At 44.6% G+C, this 26,652-nt stretch overlaps 1 protein-coding gene across 7 annotated transcripts in view; it reads left to right on the top strand.

The window, feature by feature from the left end:
• atg4c (autophagy related 4C, cysteine peptidase) overlaps window positions 1–25,191 on the top strand; it is a 58,585-nt gene extending 33,394 nt beyond the window's left edge. For 6 of the 7 annotated variants that reach the window (XM_067990410.1, XM_067990411.1, XM_067990412.1 and 3 more), the window contains 4 exons: window positions 1,547–1,625; window positions 17,506–17,582; window positions 18,011–18,130; window positions 24,754–25,191. In XM_067990410.1, the coding sequence (XP_067846511.1) occupies window positions 1,547–1,625; window positions 17,506–17,582; window positions 18,011–18,130; window positions 24,754–24,933 (456 nt within the window). In that variant the 3' untranslated portion in view covers window positions 24,934–25,191. Of the gene's footprint in view, window positions 1–1,546; window positions 1,626–17,505; window positions 17,583–18,010; window positions 18,131–22,757; window positions 22,850–24,753 lie in introns of all 7 variants that reach the window. The other variant, XR_010963871.1, reaches the window with a different exon arrangement.
• Window positions 25,192–26,652: the final 1,461 nt, after the last annotated feature.

Raw genomic sequence — 26,652 nt, 5'->3', positions numbered from 1 at the left:
TTTCGAGTTATCTGCAAATTTTTAAATTGTACTTCAGATTCCCAAGTCCAAATCGTTAATGTAAATTGTAAACAACAGTGGCCCCAACACCGATCCCTGTGGAACACCACTTCCCACCTTTTGCCAATCTGAGTAGCTACCCTTAATCCCTACTCTCTGTTTTCTGTTTTGTAGCCAGCTTGCTATCTATCCATTCTGTTTCCTGTCCCCTGACTCCACATGCTCTGACCTTAGTCATGAGTCTACAATGCGGTACCTTATCGAAGGCCTTTTGAAAATCCAAATATATTACTTTTACTGCATTACCCTTGTCTATTCTTTGTTATTTCTACAAAGAATGCAATAAGGTTGGTCAAGCATGACTTTTCCTTTTGAAATCCGTGCTGACTACTCTTTTTATTATATGTTTGTTTTCTAGATGTTTTTCTATTACATCTTTTTGAGTAACTATTCCATTATCTTTCCTACCACTGACGTAAAGCTAACTGTAATAGTGCCTCTGCTATCTCTACCCTAACTTGTTTTAATATGTGCAGATGCAATCTATCCAGACCAGGGGTTTTATCCTCTAAGTTTGATTAGTCAGGGTTCCTGCTCCTGATCACTGTCCATTGACTCTCGCTGAAAAGTGTGTATGCCTGGACATCGGATGAGGATGGAATCAGGCTTGGCTGCGGTGCCCTCCATAAACTACCAACTGTCCAGGAACAGGCATAACAAATATTTGTTTGGGTTGGTACTGGATGACATCCAGGGCTCGTGGAACTATACTTCAGCATCTTCAGTAGAGTAGCAGAGAAAATTGGCAGGGGGGAATTGGTTTTACTACGTCCTAATTATTTTGCAACCCATTGTCGTCTCAGGCAATATGCCAACATTGGGCGAGGGGGTGGACATTTGACCTATTCCCAGGTATCCACCAGCACCACTGGTTGGAAGTGCATGAGAGCAGCCCACGCTTTATTACAGGAATCACTTTTACCAGCAGCAATCAGAAGCAGGACACTGAGGAGTATTGTGTCCAGGTACCCCAATTGAGATCAGCTAACTCAGCACAGGATCGAAACTGCGACTCTGCTGATGATGATCCCCTTCCTGTGGGGAAGCATCTGGCCTGTTGGCTCCTTCTGTGACTATTTGACTGAGATAGTCTTCAACGGTGATGGTGGTAATTTCAACTTTGTACAATAATGTAAAACAGGTGATAGCAAATCGGCATTTTACATCTCTCCTGAATTTTATTTCCATTGAAGTCAATGGAAATAAAAATCGGGAGAGATGCGAAATGGGCTGCCGATTCGCTATCACTTGTTTTCCGCTAACGCAGAGTATCCCTGATATCTGTGTTCTACCTCACCAGCTGAAAGATAACTTTTTTTTCCAGTTAGATGGTGCCACAGATTGTTGGGGGGGTGGGAGCGAGAGGGGTTGGGGGAGAACACTGTCTTTCACCTTTTTCCTGATTTAGAAAAGCTGTGTTTGGTATATTTGGAATGACTTGGAAGAAGCTGAACTTATCCTCATACTTCCACTTTTCTTTGAATAGGGGATCTTGAGTCTTGAGTTCTGCGTCGGAATTGTTGGTGGGAAGCCAAAACAGTCCTTCTACTTTGTGGGATTTCAAGGTTTGTGCATTTTAATGTGGAATGTTTCTCTAAATACTCAGCAATGTAATTATAGATTTTGCCCTTCCAATCTTTGGTTGTGTCTTGAGACAGTATTTTGAGCTGTATAACATTAGGATGATGTGTAGAGTTGGTGGTGGGAGTTTTTTAGATGAGAATATAGAACAAAAATTCTGACATTTTAACATTAAAATGTATTTGCTTATATACTATTTTACCAACAGCTTGAGTACAAATACATTAAATAATCATAGTGACAACATTGAGACTATTTACCTCTTAACATAGCAAAAATTAACCTCATTAGTTTGTTAAGAACATAACAAAGAGGAGCAGGAGTAGGCCATACGGCCCCTCAAGCCTGCACTGCCATTCAATAAGGTCATGGCTGATCTTCAACCTCAACTCTACTTTCCTGCCCGATCCCTATGTCCCTTGATTCCCTTAAAGTCCAAAAATCTATCTATCTCAGCCTTGAATATACTCAACGACTAAGCATCTCTGGGGTAGAGAATTCCAAAGATTTACAACCCTCTGAGTGAAGAAATTTCTCCTCATCTCAGTACTAAATGGCCAAGCCCTTATCCTGCGACTGTGCCCCCGGTTCTAGACTCTCCAGCTAGGGGAAACAGCCTCACAGCGCCTACCCTATCAAGCCCTCTCCAAATCATATGTGCTTCAATGAGATCACCTCTCATTCTTCTAAACTCCAGAGAGTATAGGCCCATTCTACTCAATCTCTCCTCATAGGACAACCCTCTCATCCCAGGAATCAATCTAGCGAACCTTTGTTGCATCTCCTCTAAGGCAAGTATATCCTTCCTTAGGTAAGGAGACCAAAACTGTACACAGTACTCCAGGTGTAGTCTCACCTAAGCCCTTTGGTCTCACCAAAGCCCTGTACAATTGCAGTAAGACCTCCTTACTCTTGTACTCCAACCCCCTTGCAATAAAGGCCAACATGCCATTTGCCTTTCTAATTACTTGCTTTACCTGCATGTTAACATTCTGTCTTTAGTGTACAAGGACACCCAAATCCCTCTGAACAGCGACATTTTATATTTTCTCACCATTTAAAAAATATTCTGTTTTTCTATTCTTCCTACCAAAGTGAATAACCTCACATTTCCCCACATTATACTCCATCTGCCACCTTCTTGCCCATTCACTTAACTGTCTATATCCCTTTGCAGACTCTTTGTGTCCTCGTCACAGCTTACTTTCCCACCTAGCTTTGTATCGTCAGTAAACTTGGATACATCACACTCAGTCCCTTCGTCTAAGTCATTAATGTAGATTGTAAGTAGCTGAGGCCCAAGCACTGATCCTTGCGGCACCCCACTAGTTACAGTCTGCCAACCTGAAAATGACCTGTTTATTCCTACTCTCTGTTTTCTGTCCGTTAACCAATCCTGTATCCATGCTAATATATTACCCCCATGAGCCCTTATCTTGTGTAATAACCTTTTGTGTAGCACCTTATCGAATGCCTTTTGAAAATCCAAATATACTACATCCACTGGTTCACCTTTATCTACCCTGCTAGTTACATTCTCAAAAAACTGTAATAAATTTGTCAAACACGATTTCCTTTTCATAAAACCATGTTGACTCTGTCTAATCATATTATGATTTTCTAAGTGCCTTGTTACCACATCCTTAATAATGGATTCCAGCATTTTCCCAACGACTGATGTCAGGCTAAGCGGCCTGAAGTTCCCTGTTTTCTCTCTTTTTTTTCTCCCCCCCACCCTTTCTTGAATAGCGGTGTTACATTTGCTACCTTCTAATCCACTGGGACCGTTCTAGAATCTAGGGAATTTTGGAACATCACAACCAATGCATCCACTATCTCTACAGCCACCTCTTTTAGAGCCCTAGGGATGTAAGCCGTTAGGTCCAGGGGATTTGTCGGCTTTTAGTTCCATTAATTTCTCCAGTACTTTTTCTTTACTAATATTAATTACTTTAAGTTCCTCACTCTCATTAGCCCCTTGGTTCCCCACTATTTTTGGTATGTTTTGTGTCTTCTACTATGAAGACAGATGCAAAATGTTTGTTTAACGCCTCTGCCATTTCCTTATTCCTCATTATAATGTCTCCTGTCTCAGCCTGTAAGGGACCCACGTTTACCTTTTTGCTTATTGTAGAAGCTCTTACAATCTGTTTTTATATTTCTTGCTAGTTTATTCTCATTCTATTTTCTCCCTTTTTTGGTCATCCTTTGCTGGTTTCTAAAACTCTCCCAATCCTCAGGCTTACTACTCTTGTTGGCAACATTATAAGCCTTGTCTTTTAATGTAATACTATCCTTAACTTCTTTAGTTAGCCATGGAAGGATCACTTTTCCCGTGGAGTTTTTATTCCTCACTGGAATGTATATTTGTTGCGAATTATTAAATATTTCTTTAAGTGTTTGCCATTGCTTATGTACCATCATATCATTCAATCAACCTTAGCCAACTTGCCCCTCATACCTATGTAATTGGCTTTGTTTAAGTTTAACTCTCTAGTTTCAGACTTAATTACGTCACTCTTGAACTCAATGTGAACTGCGTCATATTATGATCACTCTTACCCAGAGGTTCCTTTGTTATGAAATTACTAATTAACCCTGTCTCATTACACAAGACAAGATCTAAAATAGCCTGTTCCCTGGTTGGTTCCACGATGTATTGTTCTAGGAAACTGTCTCGAATGCATTCCATGACCTCATCTTGCAGACTACTTTTGCCAATTTGATTTGTCCAGTCTATATGAAGATTAAAGTCCCCCATGATTATTGCATTTCCTTTGTTACAAGCTCCTCTTATTTCTTGGTTAATACTCTGTCCAGCAGTATAACTGCTGTCAGGGGCCTATAAACTACTCCCACCATGTTTCCTGCCCATTGTTATTTCTTATGTCCACCTATACTGATTCTACTTCCTGATCTTTCAAGTCAGGATTCTTTCTCACTACTGTGTTTATGACATCGTTTATTATCAGGTCCGCTCCTGCCACACTCCGCTCCTGCTTTGTGTGGGCTGCTTGCCTCTCGCACTCAGGTCCGCTCCTGCCGCTTTCCGCTCCCGCTTTGTGTGGGCCGCTTGCCTCTCGCACTCTGGTCCGCTCCTGCCGCTTTCCGCTCCCGCTTTGTGTGGGCCGCTCGCCTCTCACACCCAGATCCGTTCCTGCTGCTCTCCGCTCCCGCTTTGTGTGGGCTGCTCGCCTCTCACACCCAGATCCGTTCCTGCTGCTCTCCGCTCCCGCTTTGTGTGGGCCGCTTGCCTCTCACACCCAGATCCGTTCCTGCTGCTCTCCGCTCCCGCTTTGTGTGGGCCGCTCGCCTCTCACACCCAGATCCGTTCCTGCTGCTCTCCGCTCCCGCTTTGTGTGGGCTGCTCGCCTCTCACACCCAGGTCCGTTCCTGCTGCTCTCCGCTCCCGCTTTGTGTGGGCTGCTCGCCTCTCACACCCAGATCCGTTCCTGCTGCTCTCCGCTTCCGCTTTGTGTGGGCTGCTCGCCTCTCACACCCAGGTCCGTTCCTGCTGCTCTCCGCTTCCGCTTTGTGTGGGCTGCTCGCCTCTCACACCCAGATCCGCTCCTGCTGCTCTCCGCTCCCGTTTTGTGTGGGCCGGTTGCCTCTCACACTCGGGTCCGCTCCTGCCGCTTTCCACTCCCGCTTTGTGTGGGCCGCTTGCCTCTCACACCCAGATCCGCTCCTGCTGCTCTCCGCTCCCGCTTTGTGTGGGCCGCTCGCCTCTCACACCCAGATCCGCTCCTGCTGCTCTCCGCTCCCGCTTTGTGTGGGCTGCTTGCCTCTCACACCCAGATCCGCTCCTGCTGCTCTCCGCTCCCGCTTTGTGTGGGCTGCTCGCCTCTCACACCCAGATCCGCTCCTGCTGCTCTCCGCTCCCGCTTTGTGTGGGCTGCTCGCCTCTCACACCCAGATCCGTTCCTGCTGCTCTCCGCTTCCGCTTTGTGTGGGCTGCTCGCCTCTCACACCCAGATCCGCTCCTGCTGCTCTCCGCTCCCGCTTTGTGTGGGCTGCTCGCCTCTCACACCCAGATCCGCTCCTGCTGCTCTCCGCTCCCGCTTTGTGTGGGCCGCTCGCCTCTCACACCCAGATCCGCTCCTGCTGCTCGCCGCTCCCGCTTTGTGTGGGCTGCTCGCCTCTCACACCCAGATCCGCTCCTGCTGCTCTCCGCTCCCGCTTTGTGTGGGCCGCTCGCCTCTCACACCCAGATCCGCTCCTGCTGCTCTCCGCTTCCGCTTTGTGTGGGCTGCTCGCCTCTCACACCCAGATCCGCTCCTGCTGCTCTCCGCTCCCGCTTTGTGTGTGGGCCGGTTGCCTCTCACACTCGGTCCGTTCCTGCTGCTCTCCGCTCCCGCTTTGTGTGGGCTGCTCGCCTCTCACACCCAGATCCGCTCCTGCTGCTCTCCGCTTCTGCTTTGTGTGGGCTGCTCGCCTCTCACACCCAGATCCGCTCCTGCTGCTCTCCGCTTCTGCTTTGTGTGGGCTGCTCGCCTCTCACACCCAGATCCGCTCCTGCTGCTCTCCGCTTCTGCTTTGTGTGGGCTGCTCGCCTCTCACACCCAGATCCGCTCCTGCTGCTCTCCGCTCCCGCTTTGTGTGTGGGCCGGTTGCCTCTCACACTCGGTCCGCTCCTGCTGCTCTCCGCTTCTGCTTTGTGTGGGCTGCTCGCCTCTCACACCCAGATCCGCTCCTGCTGCTCTCCGCTCCCGCTTTGTGTGGGCTGCTCGCCTCTCACACCCAGATCCGTTCCTGCTGCTCTCCGCTCCCGCTTTGTGTGGGCCGCTCGCCTCTCACACCCAGATCCGTTCCTGCTGCTCTCCGCTCCCGCTTTGTGTGGGCTGCTCGCCTCTCACACCCAGATCCGCTCCTGCTGCTCTCCGCTCCCGCTTTGTGTGGGCCGCTCGCCTCTCACACCCAGATCCGCTCCTGCTGCTCTCCGCTTCCGCTTTGTGTGGGCTGCTCGCCTCTCACACCCAGATCCGCTCCTGCTGCTCTCCGCTTCCGCTTTGTGTGGGCTGCTCGCCTCTCACACCCAGATCCGCTCCTGCTGCTCTCCGCTCCCGCTTTGTGTGGGCTGCTCGCCTCTCACACCCAGATCCGCTCCTGCTGCTCTCCGCTCCCGCTTTGTGTGGGCTGCTCGCCTCTCACACCCAGATCCGCTCCTGCTGCTCTCCGCTCCCGTTTTGTGTGGGCCGGTTGCCTCTCACACTCGGGTCCGCTCCTGCCGCTTTCCACTCCCGCTTTGTGTGGGCCGCTTGCCTCTCACACCCAGATCCGCTCCTGCTGCTCTCCGCTCCCGCTTTGTGTGGGCCGCTCGCCTCTCACACCCAGATCCGCTCCTGCTGCTCTCCGCTCCCGCTTTGTGTGGGCTGCTCGCCTCTCACACCCAGATCCGCTCCTGCTGCTCTCCGCTCCCGCTTTGTGTGGGCTGCTCGCCTCTCACACCCAGATCCGCTCCTGCTGCTCTCCGCTTCCGCTTTGTGTGGGCTGCTCGCCTCTCACACCCAGATCCGCTCCTGCTGCTCTCCGCTCCCGTTTTGTGTGGGCCGGTTGCCTCTCACACTCGGGTCCGCTCCTGCTGCTCTCCGCTCCCGCTTTGTGTGTGGGCCGGTTGCCTCTCACACTCGGTCCGCTCCTGCTGCTCTCCGCTTCTGCTTTGTGTGGGCTGCTCGCCTCTCACACCCAGATCCGCTCCTGCTGCTCTCCGCTCCCGCTTTGTGTGGGCTGCTCGCCTCTCACACCCAGATCCGCTCCTGCTGCTCTCCGCTCCCGCTTTGTGTGGGCTGCTCGCCTCTCACACCCAGATCCGCTCCTGCTGCTCTCCGCTCCCGCTTTGTGTGGGCTGCTCGCCTCTCACACCCAGATCCGCTCCTGCTGCTCTCCGCTTCTGCTTTGTGTGGGCTGCTCGCCTCTCACACCCAGATCCGCTCCTGCTGCTCTCCGCTCCCGCTTTGTGTGGGTTGCTCGCCTCTCACACCCAGATCCGCTCCTGCTGCTCTCCGCTCCCGCTTTATGTGGGCCGGTTGCCTCTCACACTCGGTCCGCTCCTGCTGCTCTCCGCTCCCGCTTTATGTGTGGGCCTCTCGCGCTTAGTACTTTGAACTAAAGAGGTGCTAGCTTTTGTCTCGAAGGAAGAATAGGTAGAATGTCCGAATGTCATTTCCGACATAGTGATGTCATGCAAAATGGCAACTTTTTGTAATATGTTTTGATGTGAATTGTATTTTTATTATACTATATTTTCACACAGATAAAGATTTAGCCAAATGCCCTTCAATAAATATGCACAGTGCCTCTTTAAGAAGTTTATTATATAAAGTTAAGTTTAATGTACAAAATCACAGTAAAGCATCAAGACTATTGAGAAAATAACTTTTACAGATGTAAGGCAACCAAAAAAAGACCAATGTTAATTCCTAATAGGCTGTAAATGAGTTTATTCATCAGCATGTTCTTCCTTTGGAGCCCACTGACAAGTGTACTTGACCATTTGCAGTCTCTTCCTGTTTAAGATTGAGAAAAGTGTTAATAATTGGTCTTGTCCACAGCCATGTTAATCCTGAGATTTTTGCTATGAATTATTTGAAAACTGGCTTTTGAATCAATTGCCAATATTTTTCCAAGTTGATCGCACCTCCAAAATGTATGGTGGGAATATGGGAGGCAGAAAAAGAAGAAATAAATTATTTTAAATGTTTAAAAAAATTAAAAGGAAGAGGTACTAGAGAAATTGGATAGGATAAAAATAGATAAAGAGGAGGTACTAAAAAGATTGGCAGCGCTCAAAGTAGAAAAGTCAAACGGTCTGGATGGAATGCATCCTAGGTTGCTGAGGGAAGGGTGGAAATTGTGGAGGCTCTGGCCACAATCTTCCAATCCTCCTTTGATATGTGAGTGGTGCCAGAGGACTGGAGGGTTGCAAATGTTACACCTCTGTTCAAAAGAGGGGAGATGGATAAACCTGGCAACTACAGGCCAGTCAACCTAAACGTCAGTGGTGGGGAAACTTTTAGAGACATTAATCTGGGACAAAATTAATGGCACTTGGAAAATATGGGTTACTAAATGAAAACCAGCACGGATTTGTTTGATTTACTTGATTGAGTTCTTTGATGAAGTAACGGAGAGGGTTGATGAGGGTAGTGCAGTTGATATCGTGTATATGGATTTTCAAAAGGCGTTTGATAAAGTACAACATAATAGACTTGTTAGCAACATTGAAACCCATGGCATTAAAGGGGCAGTTGCCGTGTGGATACGGGACAGAAAGCAGAGAGTAGTGCTGAATGGTTGTTTTTCAGACTGGAGGGAAGTGTGCAGTGGTGTCCCCCAGGGGTCAGTGTTGGGACCACTGCTCTCTGTGATATATATTAATGACCTGGACTTGGGTATACAGGGCATAATTTCAAAGTTTGCAGATGACACGAAACTCAGAAATGTAGTAAACAATGTGGAGGATAGTAACAGACTTCAGGAGGACATAGACAGGCTGGTGAAATGGGCAGGGACATTGCAGATGAAATTTAATGCAGAGAAGTGTGAGGTGATTCATTTTGGTAGGAAGAATGAGGAGAGGTAATATAAACTAAATGGTACAATTTTAAAGGGGGTGGAGGAACAGAAAGACCTGGGGTTGCACATTCACAAATCTTTGAAGGTGGCAGGACGAGTTGAGAAGGTTGACACATGGGATCCTTGGGTTTATAAATAGAGGCATAGAGTACAAAAGCAAGGAAGTTTTGCAAAACCTTTATAAAACACTGGTTAGGCCCCAGCTGGAATATTGCGGCCAATTCTGGGCACCACACTTTAGGAGGTGGCACTGTCAAGGCCTTAAAAGAGGGTGCAGAGGAGATTTACTAGAAAGGTACCAGGGATGGAAGACTTCGGTTACGTGGAGAGGCTAGAGAATCTGGGATTGCTCTTCTTTAGAGCAGAGAAGGTTAAGGGGAGATTTGATCGAGGTATTCAAAATCATGAACGGTTTTGATAGAGTAAATAAGGAGAAACTGTTTCCAGTGGCAGAAGGGTCAGTAACCAGAAAACACAGCTTTAAGGTAATTGGCAAAAAATATAGACATGAGGAAACATTTTTTTATGCAGCGAGTTGTTATATTCTGGAATGCACTGCCTGAAAAGGTGGTGGAAGCAGATTCAATAATAACTTTCAAAAGGGAATTGAATAAATACTTGAAGTGGAAAAATTTGCAGAGCTATGGGGAAAGGGCAGGGGAGTGGGACTAGAGTCATAGAGTTATACAGCACGGATAGAGGCCCTTCGGCCCATCGTGTCCGCGCCGGCCATCAAGCCCTGTCTAATCTAATCCCATATTCCAGCATTTGGTCCGTAGCCTTGTATGCTATGGCATTTCAAGTGCTCATCCAAATGCTTCTTGAATGTTGTGAGGGTTCCTGCCTCTACAACCCTTTCAGGCAGTGAGTTCCAGACTCCAACCACCCTCTGGGTGAAAAAGTTCTTTCTCAAATCCCCTCTAAACCTCCCGCCTTTTACCTTGAATCTATGCCCCCTTGTTATAGAACCCTCAACGAAGGGAAAAAGCTCCTTAGTATCCATCCTATCTGTGCCCCTCATAATTTTGTACACCTCAATCATGTCCCCCCTCAGCCTCCTCTGCTCCAAGGAAAACAAACCCAATCTTCCCAGTCTCTCATCATAGCTGTGTCCTAGGCCCAACCATCTTCAGCTGCTTCATCAATGACCTTCCCTCCATCATAAGGTCAGAAATGGGGATGTTTGCTGATGACTGCACAGTGTTCAGTTCCATTCGCAACCCCTCAGATAATGAAGCAGTCCGAGCCTGCATGCAGCAAGACCTGGACAACATGCAGACTTGGGCTCATAAGTGGCAAGTAACATTCGCGCCAGATAAGTGCCAGGCAATGACCATCTCCAACAAGAGAGAGTCTAACCACCTCCCCTTGACATTCAACGGCATTACCATCGCCGAATCCCCCACCATCAACATCCTGGGGGTCACCATTGACCAGAAACTTAACTGGACCAGCCATATAAATACCGTGGCTACGAGAGCAGGTCAGAGGCTGGGTATTCTGCGGCGAGTGACTCACCTCCTGACTCCCCAAAGCCTTTCCACCATCTACAAGGCACAAGTCAGGAGTGTGATGGAATACTCTCCACTTGCCTGGATGAGTGCAGCTCCAACAACACTCAAGAAGCTCGACACCATCCAAGATAAAGCAGCCCGCTTGATTGGCACCCCATCCACCACCCTAAACATTCACTCCCTTCACCACCGGCGCACTGTGGCTGCAGTGTGTACCATCCACAGGATGCACTGCAGCAACTCGCCAAGGCTTCTTCGACAGCACCTCCCAAACCCGCGACCTCTACCACCTAGAAGGACAAGGGCAGCAGGCACATGGGAACAACACCACCTGCACGTTCCCCTCCAAATCACACACCATCCCGACTTGGAAATATATCGCCGTTCCTTCATTGTCGCTGGGTCAAAATCCTGGAACTCCCTTCTTAACAGCACTGTGGGAGAACCGTCACCACACGGACTGCAGCGGTTGAAGAAGGCGGCTCACCACCACCTTCTCGAGGGCAATTAGGGATGGGCAATAAATGCCGGCCTTGCCAGTGACGCCCACATCCCGTGAACGAATAAAAAAAAAGCTGAAGCGCTCCAGCCCTGGTAACATCCTGGTGAATCTCCTCTGCACCCTCTCCAAAGCGATCACATCCTTCCTGTAGTGTGGCGACCAGAACTGCACACAGTACTCCAGCTGTGGCCAAACCAGTGTTTTATACAGCTCCATCATAACCTCCTTGCTCTTATATTCTATGCCTCGGCTAATAAAGGCAAGTATCCCATATGCCTTCTTTACCACCTTATCTACCTGTTCCGCCGCCTTCAGGGATCTGTGAACTTGCACACCAAGATCCCTCTGACCCTCTGTCTTGCCTAGGGTCCTCCCATTCATTGTGTATTCCCTTGCCTTGTTAGTCCCTCCAAAGTGCATCACCTCGCACTTTTCCTGGTTAAATTCCATTTGCCACTGTTCCGCCCATCTGACCAACCCATCTATATCGTCCTGCAGACTGAGGCTATCCTCCTCGCTATTTACCACCCTACCAATTTTTGTATCATCAGCGAACTTACTGATCATACCTTTGACATTCATATCCAAGTCGTTAATGTAGACCACAAACAGCAAGGGACCCAGCACCGATCCCTGTGGTACCCCACTGGCCACAGGCTTCCAGTCACAAAAACAACCTTCGACCATCACCCTCTGCCTTCTGCCACTAAGCCAGTTTTGTATCCAAAGTGCCAAGGCACCCTGGATTCCATGGGCTCGTACCTTCTTGACCAGTCTCCTGTGCGGGACTTTATCGAAGGCCTTACTGAAATCCATGTATACCACATCCACTGCGTTACCCTCATCCACACGCCTAGTCACCCCCTCAAAAAATTCAATCAAATTAGTCAGACATGATCTTCCCTTGACAAAGCCATGTTGACTATCCCTGATTAATCCTTGCTTCTCCAAGTGGAGACTAATTTTGTCCTTCAGAATTTTTTCCAATAATTTTCCTACCACTGATGTTAGGCTCACTGGCCTGTAGTTCCCCGGTTTTTCCCTACTCCCCTTCTTGAATAATGGTGCTACATTAGCGGTTCTCCAGTCCTCTGGCACATCCCCTGTGGCCAGAGAGGTTCTGAATATATGTGTTCGAGCCCCCGCAATCTCCTCCTTTGCCTCACACAGTAGCCTGGGATACATTTCGTCCGGGCCTGGGGATTTATCCATTTTTAGGCCTGCTAAAACCGCTAAAACCGCCAATACCTCCTCCCGCTCGATGTTAATATGTTCGAGTATATCACAGTCCCCCTGCCGTATTTCTATGTCTACATTGTCCTTCTCCATAGTGAAAACAGATGCAAAAAATTCATTTAGAACCCCTCCTACATCTGCTGGCTCCACACACACATTGCCATTTTTGTTCCTAATGGGCCCTATTTTTTCCCTAGTCATCCTCTTACCCCTAATATACTTATAAAACATCTTAGGATTTTCCTTTATTTTGCTCGCCAGTGTTATTTCATGGCCCCGCCTTGATCTCCTAATTTCTTTTTTAAGTATCCCCCTGCACTTTTTGTACTCCTCTAGGGCTTCCTCCGTCTTTAGCCTTTTGTATCTGCCAAAAGCCCTCCTTTTTTTCCTAATCCATTCTCGTATATCCCCTGACATCCAAGGTTCCCTGGAGTTCTTGGAACCACCCTTGACCTTTACGGGAACATGTTGCCATTGTATGGTCTCAATCTCCCTTCTGAAAGACTCCCATTGCTCCGATGCGGATTTTCCTACAAGCAGCTGATCCCAGTCCATTTTGGCCAGATCCTGCCTTATCCTATTAAAATCGGCCTTCCCCCAATTTAGAACCTTTATTTCCGGCCCCTCCCTGTCCTTTTCCATGACCACCTTAAATCTCACCGAATTATGGTCACTGTCACCAAAGTGCTCACCTACTAGCACTTCTTCCACTTGGCCGGCCACATTCCCTAGAATTAGGTCCAGTACCGCCCCCTCTCTAATTGGGTAGTTCTTTCAAAGAGCTGGCACAGGCACGTTGGGCTGAATGACCTCCTTCTGTGCTGTATCATTATATAATTAGAGTATATTAGCTGGGAACAGAGTGAAATTAAAGTTTTTTTAAAAAATAGTACGGAAAAAGTTTTATGGGATTCATATAGGTAATGGGTATAATTTAAGTTTTTTTTATCTTAAATCTTTTTAAGAGTTAATTTTAGTACAGTTTAGCATTAATATTCTCAAGTAGATGAGTCCAAACTACAGCCACGTGTGAGCACTGGCATTCCAGCCCATGAAGCTCAAGCAACTCGCTTGTATTTGTCTTCATATTTCTTATTCCCTGGTTTGTCCTGTTTGAACGTTATGGGTTTGGAAAGAGTTGTTCCTAGTGCTGTTGCCTCATTGATGGATAAATCTAAATTGGAACATCAAGATTTGTTAGTAACAGCAGCTTAAGGTATGCGCAGATTAATGGAAACATAGATTTAAAATTAATGTGGCTTCATGGTATGAACCTAAGTGGTCCACAAGGACAAAGAGCTTGGACATTTGTGCTCTGATGGCTCCCCCAATGGCTTAACAAGTTTATCCAGCCATTATCTGAGCCATACAGACCAGGAAGATTCCTGGTCTGATCCCTGGGCTGTATTAAATTACCTGATATTAGCTAGAGCAGTGATACTAAAATTGACCTCGCTGCTCCTGGATTAAGGGAGAGAAAGTCATCCAAGCCACTGATCACAAAGCGGGAACCCCTGCTGGAAATAAGAGTATCTAGACATTGTCTGAGGGGAGGATCGAGCTTGCCTGTGATCAAATACCCTGTCATTGTCAGGGCTTATACATGAATAATGCCTATTTGGGTGAGGCACTAGAGGGCACCAGCAAGGAGTCAAGGACTTCAGGAGAGAATAAGAGAAAATTGTAGAATAAAGATTAAAAATAACAGCAATAAAGCTACTTTTGGCATTTAAGAAGCTTTATTACTGTAATATTAGTGTTTGATTCAGTGTTGTAACGCAGGAGCTGAAAATTTAAGGAACCAAATGGCTTAGGGAGATATAGATTTCTTGCCAGCAATCTAAAAGAAAAAGTGTAGCCGTTATGACACTGAACTAGCAACCCAGAGGTTGTGAGTTCAAACCCAGCATGGCAAATTGTGAAATTGAATTTAACAAATGTGGTGATTTGTGGGCTTGCACCAGGAAAAATGGCCATCAAAACTGCTGATTGTAAAAACCCAACTGGTTCACTAATGTCTTTCAGGGAAGGAAACCTGCTGGTCCGATCCGGTCTGTCCTACAATTGATTCCAGGCTCACAATGTGTGGTTGATTCTTAATGCCTTCTGAAGTTGCCTAGCAAGACACTCAGTCTTAAACAATCACGACAGAACACAATCGTAAGAGAAATACTGAAACCACCTATTGGCAATGACCTAGGCATCAGATCAGGACAAGACTCCAGCAATCCCAGCTCAGTCAACTTTATAAAGCCCTCTTCATTAACACATGGTGCACAAGTTGGGAGAGCTGTCTAGTCAGGAAATTGACTGACTAATCATACTCAGGGTCCTATCTAGCAGCCAACATCCCTGACTCCACCATCACCATCCCCGGGTATGTCCTATTCCATCAAGCAGGATACATCCACCAGAGATGGGGGCACAATGGTATACAGTTGGGTAGGCTTGTTCCTAAGAGCCCTCAACATTGATTCTGGTCAAACATAGCCATCAAACACATCAGATAATTACTGCCGATTGCCTTCCCCCCCCCCAAAAAAAAACTGACAATTCAGTGCTTCTACATGTCGAGTACTGATCTAAGAATAGGTTAGATAGATGGTTGAAGGAAAGGGGGATAAATGGATATTGGAACAGGATAGGCACATGGGATTAAGACCACTGCTCATGTGGAGGATAAACACCAACACAGACTGATTGGGCCAAATGGCATGTTTTGCATGTTGTAATTTTAATATAATTCAATGACCAGGTGGTGAAGAAACTCAAGGGAATAACCTACTTCACCTCATCCTCACCAATCTGTCCACAATAACATTGTCAGGCTGACCACCACACAATTCTTGTTAAGACAAAGTCTCATCTTCAGTGAAGACACTATCCATTCTGTAGTGAGACATTTCTGCTGTGCTAAGTGGGGCAGACTAAGGACATGTTTAGCAGTCCAAAACTAGACATCCATGAGGCAAGGTGATCAATGAGCAGCAGCAGAATTGTATAACACCACAATCTGTAACCTCATGGCCCAACACATCCCTCACTCCTTCATCATCAAGCCGGGCGACCAACCCTGGTTCAGTCAGGACTGTGGAAGGGTGTATCAGGGGCTGTATCAGTTTGTGGATTCCAAATGTACCTCCCAGTCCTGCGACCTGTATCACCAAGAAGGACAAGAACATGAATATCATGCGAACGCCATCCTCTCTGCGTTCCACTCAAAGTCAAATAGCACCCTGACTTGGACAGATATCGCTGTTCCTTCATTGTTGCTGAGTCAAAATCCTGGAATTTCTTGCTTAACACCATCAGCACAAGGACTTTGGTGGTTGAAGGAGAAGACCCATCACCACCTTTTCAGGACAGTCAGAGATGGGCCAAAAAATGCAGCCTTGCATAGTAATATATTTGATATTTAAGTAATGTTGTAATATGATCTATCAATATATTAAACGAGATTGTAATTTGAAAGATATGAATATCCAGCTCCGTTTACAAAGGAATACTGTTGTTACACCCTTGGGTTACACTATCGAATAGTTAGATATTGGACATTGAATTATATTAAAATTACAACACGCAAACAGGCCATTTGGCCCAATCAGCCTGTGTTGGTATTTATCCTTCACATGAATCCCATATGCCTGTCCTGTTCCAATATCCATTCATCCCCCTTTCATTCAACCACCTATCTAATCTATTCTTAACTGTTGACATGGTCTCTGCTTCAATCACTTACTCTGGTAGTGCGTTCCACAGCCTTACTTTGCTCTGTGTAAAAAGAAGTTTCTTCTGCTCTTCATCCTAAATCTCTTGCATTTAATCTTATATCTATGTCCCCTCAGTCTAGACCCCTCAATCACTAGAAACAATCTGTTTCTATCTATTCTATCCCATCCTTTCATAATTTTAAATACCTCTATCAAATCACCCTGTAACCTCCTCTGTTCTAATGAAAACAGTCCCAATTTTTCAGTGTGTTTCTTTGTATTTTTGTTTTCTTATATCAGGCAGCAAGCAACCTAATGAATCTGCATTGTACCCTCTCTATTGCCTCAGCATCCTTCCTATAGCATGGAGCCTAAAACTACAACTGCGCAACTGCATCTGTGGTCTTAAGGTTTTATATAGATTCACCATTACGTCTCAACTTTTATATTCTATACCTCTTACTATAAAATCCAGTATTCCATTAGCTTTTTTATAACCTGCTCCACTTAAGGTGCTGCTTTCAATGTCTTGTGAGCCTGACACCCACCCCCCACCCTCGAAATCCTTTTCTCTTTCCCATTCAAAGTATAATTATTTCATTTCTTTAACCAAAATGTACCAATTTACATTTACTGGCATTGAGTTCCATATGCCACTTTTTTGCCCATTCAACCATCTTATACTTGGAGCTTTCTTTCATTCTCAGAATTATTTACTGTGCCTTCTATTTTAGTATCACCTGCAAAGTTGGACACTAGTACAGGCGCACCCCTAAACTAAGACACTTGGACTGCTTACAAGAGTGACTAGCACCACTGTAAAGCAAGATCCTAAACTTGTAACGTGCTGACTCTTGCCTCCAGTGCCTTGTGCAGGTAGCCATGCTACACATTAGCCAGCTATGGCAGATCCAGTTCTCTCTTGACATCCCTGCATGCGATCGTTTCACCATAAGTCATTGGATAGTGGCTGATTTTTTTTTCTTTTCTGTAGCATAGAGAGCATTAAGGCCAATTGTAGCACAGACTGGAGGTCAAACATGGGCTCAGCTAGACACGGTTCCTTTACCGATTTTTTTAAAGCAATTTTTGCAAAATTTTAAATAAGATTGAAATTGCTATGTAAAAATTTTGCTTGGACAGCGCAGTTTGACAGTTCAGAATGCAATCTGGTCTGAAAACAGAGGCTTCAAACAACAAACAGTGTGTTGGCAAGCTGATGTGTTGGGCATTATTTTACTCATTATACATACTGTAAAGATGAGATTGGAAGAAGATGTCTGATTAGGTGTTTTTGAATTTCTTATCTTCTGTTTTGTTCTTCAAGATGACAGTTTGATTTACATGGACCCTCATTACTGCCAATCATCCGTGGATGTCAGCATAAAGGATTTCCCACTTGAGGTGAAGTTTTGTATTTGGTGTAAAATGCTGAATTTATTTTCCTCTTTGTGAATTAAAATGGCTTAGTTTTGTGCTAAAGAATGCTTTATTCCTAATATAAACACAATTCCATCTTAGTCAAAATTACTTGTCAGTAATGTAGGAAGTTGGAGTAATTTTTGAGCTTTTGCTTTTTCCATTAATTTATTTTTTTGTAAACTTGGTGAGGGATGCTCATGATGGAGGAATGGAATATATTTCAATTTCAGGCACTTTCAAGTGTGGTATAGCAGAAGTTAGATGCAGATTAAAACCCCCTAGAAAAATGCATGTTAAGGAAAGAAAGCTGATGTTACATACAACTGTATTGGACTAATATATGTCAGTGAATCATATGGAGCTGGCAGAGCTTTTGCTGATGGACTAATTCTGCTACTTTGTACTTTCAGTCATATCACTGTCCTTCTCCGAAAAAAATGTCATTTGGTAAAATGGATCCCAGCTGCACAATAGGGTTTTACTCACGCAGCGAATATGATTTTGAAAAAATAATTGAGGAGGTAACAAAGGTGAGTGGTAAGAATTGGTGATGGAATAAGTTGGGAAAGACTGCTGAGCTAAGTGTTCCTCCACTACTTCTCTGGAAATATATAAAAACTGTCATTACCCTCGGTCAATGGGAAAATGCAAACTTGGTGTGGTATTGAGCCATACAGACCAGCAAGGTCCCAGATTCAATGGGACTTAGTTGCTGTCAGCCGGGGACAGTAGTGAGGGTCATTTACAGTGAACTTTGGAGTATTTGTGCTAGGGAGTAGAAAAATCATCCAAGATTCCCATGTCCTGATGCTGGAGAATAGTACATTTTCCATTTCAGGCATTTAGTGCCAACATCAAGCAGCTCTAGGTCAAGTATAACATGGTTAGATGCAGACTAAAGCTTGCTGTACTCTGCCCCAACAATGTACTGCAGCCCCAATCTTGAAGAATATAGACTATCGTAGTAGGTACAGCACAGAAGGAACCCAATTGACCAATCGTGCCTGTGCCAGGTCTTTGAAAGAGCTATCCAATTAGCCCACTCCCCTGCTCTTTCCCCATAGCCCTGTAAATTTTTTCCCTTCAAGTATTTATCCAATTCCCTTTTGAAAGTTACAATTGAATCTGTTTCCGCCACCCTTGCATGCATTCCAGATCATAACAACTTGCTGCGTAAAAAAATGTTTTCTCATGTCGCCGCTGGTGTTTTTGCCAATTACCTTAAATCTGTGTCCTCTGGTTACCGACCCTTCTGCCACTGGAAACAGTTTCTCCTTATTTACTCTATCAAAATTGTTCATGATTTTGAATACCTCTATCAAATCGCCTCGAGACAGTCTCTGCTCTAAGGAGGACAACCCCAGCTGCTCCAGTCACTCCACATAGCTGAAGTCCTTCATTTCTGGTACCATTCTAGTAAATCTCTTCTGCACCCTCTCTAAGGCCTTGACATCCTTCCTAAAGTGTGGTGCCCAGAATTGAACACAATACTCCAGCTGAGGCCTAACCAGTGTTTTATAAAGGTTCAGCATAACTTCCTTGCTTTTGTACTCTTTTCCTCTATTAATAAAGCCCAGGATCCCATCTGCTTTTTTAACAGCCTTCTCAACTTGTCCTGCCACCTTCAAAGATTTGTGTACATACACCCCCAGGTCTCTATGTTCCTGCGCTCCCATTAAAATTGTACCATTTTGTTTATCAAATGCAAAATACTGCGGATGCTAGAAACCTGAAATAAAAACAGAAATGCTGGAAATACTCAGCAAATCAGGAAGTATCTGTGGAGAAAGGATCAGATTTAGTTTATATTGCCTCTCCTCATTCTTCCTACCAAAATGTATCACTTCACACTTTTCTGCGTCTGCCCATTTCACCAGTCTGTCTATGTCCTCCTGAAGTCTTTTACTATTCTCAACATTGTTTACTACATTTCCAAGTTTTGTGTCATCTGCAAACTTTGAAATTATACCCAAGTCCAGGTCATTAATATATATCAAAAAGAGCAATGGTCCTAATATTGATCCCTGGGGAACACCACCATATACTTCCCTTCAGTCTGAAAAACAACCCTTCACCACTACTCTCTGCTTTCTGTCCCTTAGCCAATTTTGTATCCATGCTGCTACTGTCCCTTTAATCCCATGGCTTTAATTTTGCTAACAAGTCTATTATTAATCAAATGTCTTTTGAAAGTCCATATACACAATATCAACCGCACTACCCTCATCAACCCTCTCTGTTATTTCATCAAAGAACTCAATCAAGTTAGTCAAACACGATTTCCTTTTAAAAATCTGTGTTGACTTTCATTTATTAGCCCTTACTTTTCCAAGTGCTAATTAATTTTGTCCTGGATTATTGTTTCTAAAAGTTTCCCCACCACTGATGTTAGGCTGACTGGCCTGTAATTGCCAGATTTATCCCCCTCCCCTTTTTTGAACAGGGGTGTAACATTTGCAATCCTCCAGTCCTCTGGCACCACGCCCATATCTAAGGAGGATTGGAAGATTGTGGCCAGAGCATCCGCAATTTCTACTCTTACTTCCTTCAGTAACCTAAGATGCATTTCATCTGGACCGGGTGACTTTTCTACTTTGAGTACTGCCAGTCTTTTAAGTACCTCCTCTTTATCTATTTTTCTCCTCTCCAATATCTCTACTACCTCCTCAATTGTTACATTGGCAGCATCCTCTTCTCTAGTGAAGACAGATGCAAAGTATTAATTTAGTACCTCAGCCATACCCTCTAACTCCACAAGAAGATCTCCTTTTTTGTCCCTAATCGGCCCCACCCTTCCTTTGACTACCTTTTTACTATTTATATATTTATACAAGACTTTTGGGTTCCCTTTTATGTTAGCTGCTAATCTATTCTCATACCTCTCTTTGTCCCTCTTATTTCCTTTTTTAAATATCCTTTGTACTTGCTGTATTCAACTTGGTTCTCTACTATATTATGAATCTTACATTTACCATAAGCCACTACTGCAGCAGGGTGACTGTTTGTTTCTTTCACTAACCAATCTTTGGCCTCTCTGAGTGATGCTGCCAATTGAGTGCCAGTTTTGTTTTGTGGGCCTGCACCCATCAGCTTAAAATTGCTCAAACACATTTTACTTAGGATTTTTATCGCCACCAGGCCGAGGAAAGCTTCATCCCATCCGTCTAGTGTAGATTCAAACTTAGGTCCTACAGGTGAACAGCCATTGTGCTACCCACTACTTCATTGTTAACACATTTGTGTCATAGTGTTCGTATGCTTTAATCAAAATTAACAAATTCCAGAAACCAAAGTCGAGCTAACTATACACACAAACTAAAATATGGTTGGTTGGACAACTGCTGTTCACACTTTATAGGGTGGTGGGGGGGAGCTGGGCAATTCATAGGAATATAGTCGTCAAGTGCATCTCATTTGTTACTTGCAGAGTAGCACTAACAGTGTATTGAGAAGACATTGACAAGTTACCCTCTCAGTCAGAAGCTGGAGGCAAAAAATGATGAGTTGAGATAACCTCATGATCATGTTTCAATTTCATAAGAACATAGAAATTCTTAGGAATAGAAGAAACCAAGAGGCCATCAAGCCTGTCCCTTTTTGATTGACCTCTCCACCTTTTCACCGTGCCCCTTAATCCTTCCCTCTCCAGAAACTCATATAATTGCTTCTTGAAGGCATTTATATTATTCGCTTCAAGAGACTTCTCTGATGATTTATTCTACATCTCTATTGCCTTTTCGGTGAAAAAGTTCTGCCTCATTTCCTTTTTTCATAACCTATCTGTTCTTAACTTGTGTCCCCTGGTATTTGAATCCTTAAGCACAATGAACAATTTGCCTGGGTCAACTTTGCCAATTCCCTTCATAATCTTAAACTTCAGTTAGCTCACCTCCTCTCGAGTTCAATTATTTTTGGGTCCTGTGGTCATTATTGTTGCTCTTCTCTCCAACACATCAATGCTCTTTTCGAGGCAGTGTGTTAAAAACTACATGCAATATTCCAAAACGCAGCCCTGTCAAATGAGTGATCCAGGGTTGAAATAACCAATTCTTTTTTAGCCAATTTGTTCATTTGGCCTTGCAGCATTTTCCAAATAGCTGTCTGATATTGTCACCAGCAGGTGGCAATATTGAAAGTAAAATAAATTGAAGCTTAGCAAATCACCTACATTAGTGCTGTGACTTAAATGAAGCTTTACACTGTGAAGTTCTGATAGATTATTTCATTTGTGCCACCAATTAAAGTAAGTTTGAATTGGAAAAAATGATTCTATTAATGGGTGTGAAAATGTGCTTTACTGTATGGAAATTTAATTTGTCTTGAAGATTCTATTCTGCATAAAAATTAGAATTAGCAATTTTAAATGTAAAAACTATTGATTTAACAGATGTAAACCTATCCTTGGTTCAAATCTAGTCAGATAATTAGCAAACTGTTGCTTTTTGTAATGTACTGTACGTAATTCTTTTAATTCCTTTTCTGCCTTTGTTTTTTTCTAAATGATCATATTGTAAGAATCAGTCACAAACTTTTAATATGAAAAATAGCTTCATGTACCTTAAGTAATCATTGTTGGGGAGTGGGTGATGCAGTAAGCTAGATGCTGTACTTTCACCTCTGTTACTTGAGTTCAAATGCAGCCCAGATTGAAGGGATAAATATCTCCTCTCTTTTGGTTGTAATGGTTCTGTGTGAAATGAATTTGGAGCATTTCTCAACTCAGTTACCAATAGGTATAAGCGCACAGCATTTCACCCCCATGCTCTTCCATCCTATCTCCTCCATGAGATCCACCTCCTTTTCCTTGATCCCTTTCCCATTCACCTTCTGACCACTCAACTTCCCTTCTTAGCCCCCACCTCGATGACATTGTTAATGGCTCCCTTTCCTCAGACACAATGGGGGGAATTTTAACCACCAAGAACGGGTGGGTTGGAGGAGGGCGGGTGGCAAGTTAAAATAATAAAAATTTGGAGCATGTCCGCAACCCGGCTCCAACGCGCCCACTTCCGGATTTAAAGGAGGCATGTTTAGCTGCGTGCGAGTAACCTATTCGCCGGAGGTGGGCTGATCTTAGTACAGGGGGGGTCGATAATTATCAGACCAATTTAGGTGATTAGTAGATGTAAATAACCGATTTTAAATTTAATTCAACAGGTATTAGAATTTAATGTCTAATTAAACCTGGGTTTCCTGGGCCGTGGGTATCCCAGCAGGTAAAAGGAGGCGAGAAGGGCCGGTTCCATGAGGTAAGTGCCTTTATTGCACTGCTTGTGGCCAGGAGTAGCAGGAGTGCTTCCCCACGGCTCACCAAGCTTACCTATTAAACACCCTGCGATCGCCCCCCTCTCCGCCACGATGTCCGACTTCCCCCACCTGCCCCTGCAATCACCTCCTCCCATCCAAACCTCGAAGACTCCAATCTCTTTTCCCCCCCCCCCCCCCCCCCCAAACCCCAAAGACCCGATCTCTCCCCAACCCCATCCCCCCATCCATACCCAGAAGAACCTGGTCTCGATCTCTTCTTCAAATTTTTTCAATAAGTTTTGCGCCCGACAGCCAGCCAGGTTGACAGGGTTGGTTGCCTGTCGGGCGCGAAACCTGTTGAACAAATTTGAAAGACGACCTACAGTCAAAATTGTCACAACGTGCTGGAAACCCCGACTTCCGGGTTTCCCATCAGAAAATCCTCCCTCCCCCCGGCTCCGAGTTAATATCCAGGCCATGGTCTCTCTCTTTCAAAACTGGTCATCACGCCATCCTTAAAAAGCAAACCTTGGCTCATTCATCCACTCCATCATCTTTAACTTCCCTTTTGTCTCTAAGGTCCTTGAATGCGACATTGTCTTCCTAATTTCTGTCCCTCTCTCACAAAACCCCTTGTTCTAATTCCTTCAGTCTAGCTCCTGTGCTTCTCAGCACTGAGATGCCCTGGCCAAAGTCATAAATGACATCCTATGTAACTGTAATACATTATCCCTCCTTGTACTCCTTGACCTTTCTGCAGCATTTGACGTGGTTTTCCTGCCAATGAAAAGCCTAGATTGCAGAGATTAACATGGTGGCAACGTCAATTTTTAAAATGGAAATCGTGCCAAAACCAGGAAGTGCTGCCGCCAGTCAGTAAACATGTCTGTGGTGCTCAGAGGGTTAACTTGAGAACACAATTTTTTTTAGTGTCAGATACTGCTAGTACTTGGCAGGATTTGGAGTTCCTTTTCATAATTTAGCACCGATTTGCTAAATTTTCATGGTCCACAGTTTTTTGCTCCGGATTTGGTGTCACGCATCGTGATATTTTGCAATGCACCAATACCAAATGTGCAATATAACACTGAAAATTTCACTAAAATTTACAGTTTGCTGTCAATAGGGAGATAGCCTGAAAAGGGCGCTCTTACACAGTTAGTGCAGTGCATCACTGTGCACAGACCAATTGTTGATATTGAAATTTAAAAACAACTCAGGCAGCCTTTAAATATATAATGTCAGAAAGGAGTGAGCCTGCCATCAGCTCTCTTCAATCATTTGAAGTTTTGTCAGAGGTCAGTGAGCAACACTGTATATATGAGTCCACATTTATGAAGTTCTATCTTCCGCCATTCAACAGTGAGGTGAGTGGGTGCAACCCAACTGTCTGCTTGCAACATTGGTAAAATGTAATCACTGGCTCCCCTAGAGGCCCAGTTGGTAATAATACTGCCTGGTATGATACTGAGCTATACAAACCAGGAAGATCCCAGGTTTGGTCGTTGGTCTATGCTAAATTGACTAATTTCAGCTGGGCCAGTGGTAGGGTGTTCCAATTGACCTCATGCAGAAAAGGAAATATTAGCCAAGGTTCCTGCTCTCAATTATAATCTGTGAATTTTGTGGAAAAGTGCATGTATGTAGACATTGGGTGTGAAAAGGTTCAGGTTTGGCTGTGCTGTAACCTGCTGATACTCCCTAGCTAGGGTCATGCATGAATGACGACATTCTTGGTAGAGGTAGCAGAGCACAGCCCACCTGGGGTGGGAGGGGGGTGGAACTGAATGTCGAAGTCAAAAGTGAAATATAGTGTTTTTTTTAAAAAATGAAGCGATTTGCAAATGTAAAAACAAATTCTGAAAGATGTTTTTAACATAAACTATTATTTCTATTTAAACTTTAGGTTCTGAATTCACCGTCTTCCAAGGAGAAATATCCACTCTTTACTTTTTCAAGGGGACATGCTAGGGATTATGATATTGATAAACTTTGCATGCCAAAAACCGAATCAGCTGTACAGATCTCAGAGACTCAAAGGAGGAAAGCAGAAAGGTTGAGTAATGAAGAGTTTGTCTTGCTGTAACGGAATTTCACGGTAAATGCGACGGGGCTGCCTTGTCAGTGCTGGCATCTGCTGCGGGCACCCATTAATACTGATGTACAAAGATTCTGTAATTATATAGCCTGATGCTGTTGATTTAAAAATACTTTGTAAAAGTACAAAGTGGGTATTTTACTGTTTTTAAAACAAAAATGTAATCTTCCCGATACGGTAGTTTCTGACTTATTATACAATGATTTTTTTCTGTAATTGATTATAAATAAAATTATGTAATTATTAGGGTTTTGTCATATCTGAACAATTTTTTCTCTTCTATAATTTCCTTCATGAATCTTTGTTTTCTCTGCCACTCCAAGCTAAATCACAGCCATTCTAGAGCAGAGGAAAGATTGACACAACTGGTCAGGGGGATACCATGATGGGACTGATAACTGAATCAGTTATTGAGCACCAGCCAAAGAATTTCTCTGCCATTCTATCTCACTCTTAACATAAACTCCCCCACCCATATCCATGGCTACCCCCTTGACCTTGCTATCTCATGTGGAGTCTCTGCATCCAAAGTCTCGATCGCTGATAAGGCCGCCTCTAACCACTTCCTCATCTCCCATACCATCCATATTCCCTCCCCTCCCATAATTCCACCACCCTCATCATTTGTGGAAAAAAATCTCCCTTAGCTCCTTCGATTTTCCTCTAATTTTCAACACTCTCTGCTCTGGCCCTCCATTACGGCACCTTTGCTACTGTTAAGCTACTAAACCGGTCCCTCGTTTCCACCTCCAATACCCTTGTTCCCAGTAAATTGATTACCGTCTCCCACTTCTTTAACTCCACCTGGTAAAGCTGTTATCTTCGCTCCCTTAGGTCAGAGAAGTGCAAACACTAGTGGAGCTGGGGCACAACTGGTCAAGTCGCCAATTGTCAGATTTGGCTTGACCATGTCAAATTTACAATGCCTCAGTCTCCTCAGCCTCTTCACCTTACCGCTGTTTTCCAGGCTTTATGCTGTTTCTTCAGAGTTTCTCCAGACAAAACGTCTACAACTTCAAGGACAACCCTGGCCACTCGTTTAGATTGAACAAAACAATGGGCAAACTTAGCACATGGTCAGCTCTGAATTGAGCTTCCAATTTCACAACCCCTCCATCAGCAAGACTGCTTATTTCCATTTCCACAATATTGAATGCCTCACCCTTCTGCCATTGAAACCCTTATCCATACTTTTGTCACAGACTCCAGACTCATTTACTCTAATGCTCTTGCTGGCCTTCCATTGTCCACCCTCGATATAATACAACTTATCCAAAATGCAGCTGCTTGCATCCTGTTCTGCACTAGGTGACACGTGCCCTTCACCCCTGTCATTGTTGACTTGCCCTGGCTCCCTGTCCCAATTTAAGATCTTTGTCCTCATCTTTAAACATTTGTATTACACTGTTCCTATCTCTGTAATCTCCTCCAACCTTCTATCCTTTACACATTCTTCGTTCCTCTGATTCTGACCTGTGTATCCCTCCTCCTCTTCAAAACCCATTGTTGACAGAGTCATCGGTCACCTCAGTCCTACTGTCTGGAACTCCCTTCCTAAATCATTCTGCCTCTCTGGTTTTCTGTCTTCCTTTTAAATACCTCTCAAAACCTATTTTTTCAACCTAGCATTCATCTCTCTTAACATCTGTCTCATATCTTGGTGTCCGTTCTTCCTATTTGTAAAGCTTTTTGGTTTGTTTTGATCAT

Source organism: Heptranchias perlo, chromosome 9, assembly GCF_035084215.1.
Source record: "Heptranchias perlo isolate sHepPer1 chromosome 9, sHepPer1.hap1, whole genome shotgun sequence".
Classification (NCBI taxonomy): domain Eukaryota; kingdom Metazoa; phylum Chordata; class Chondrichthyes; order Hexanchiformes; family Hexanchidae; genus Heptranchias; species Heptranchias perlo.
This window is presented reverse-complemented; position numbering and strand designations above follow the sequence as displayed.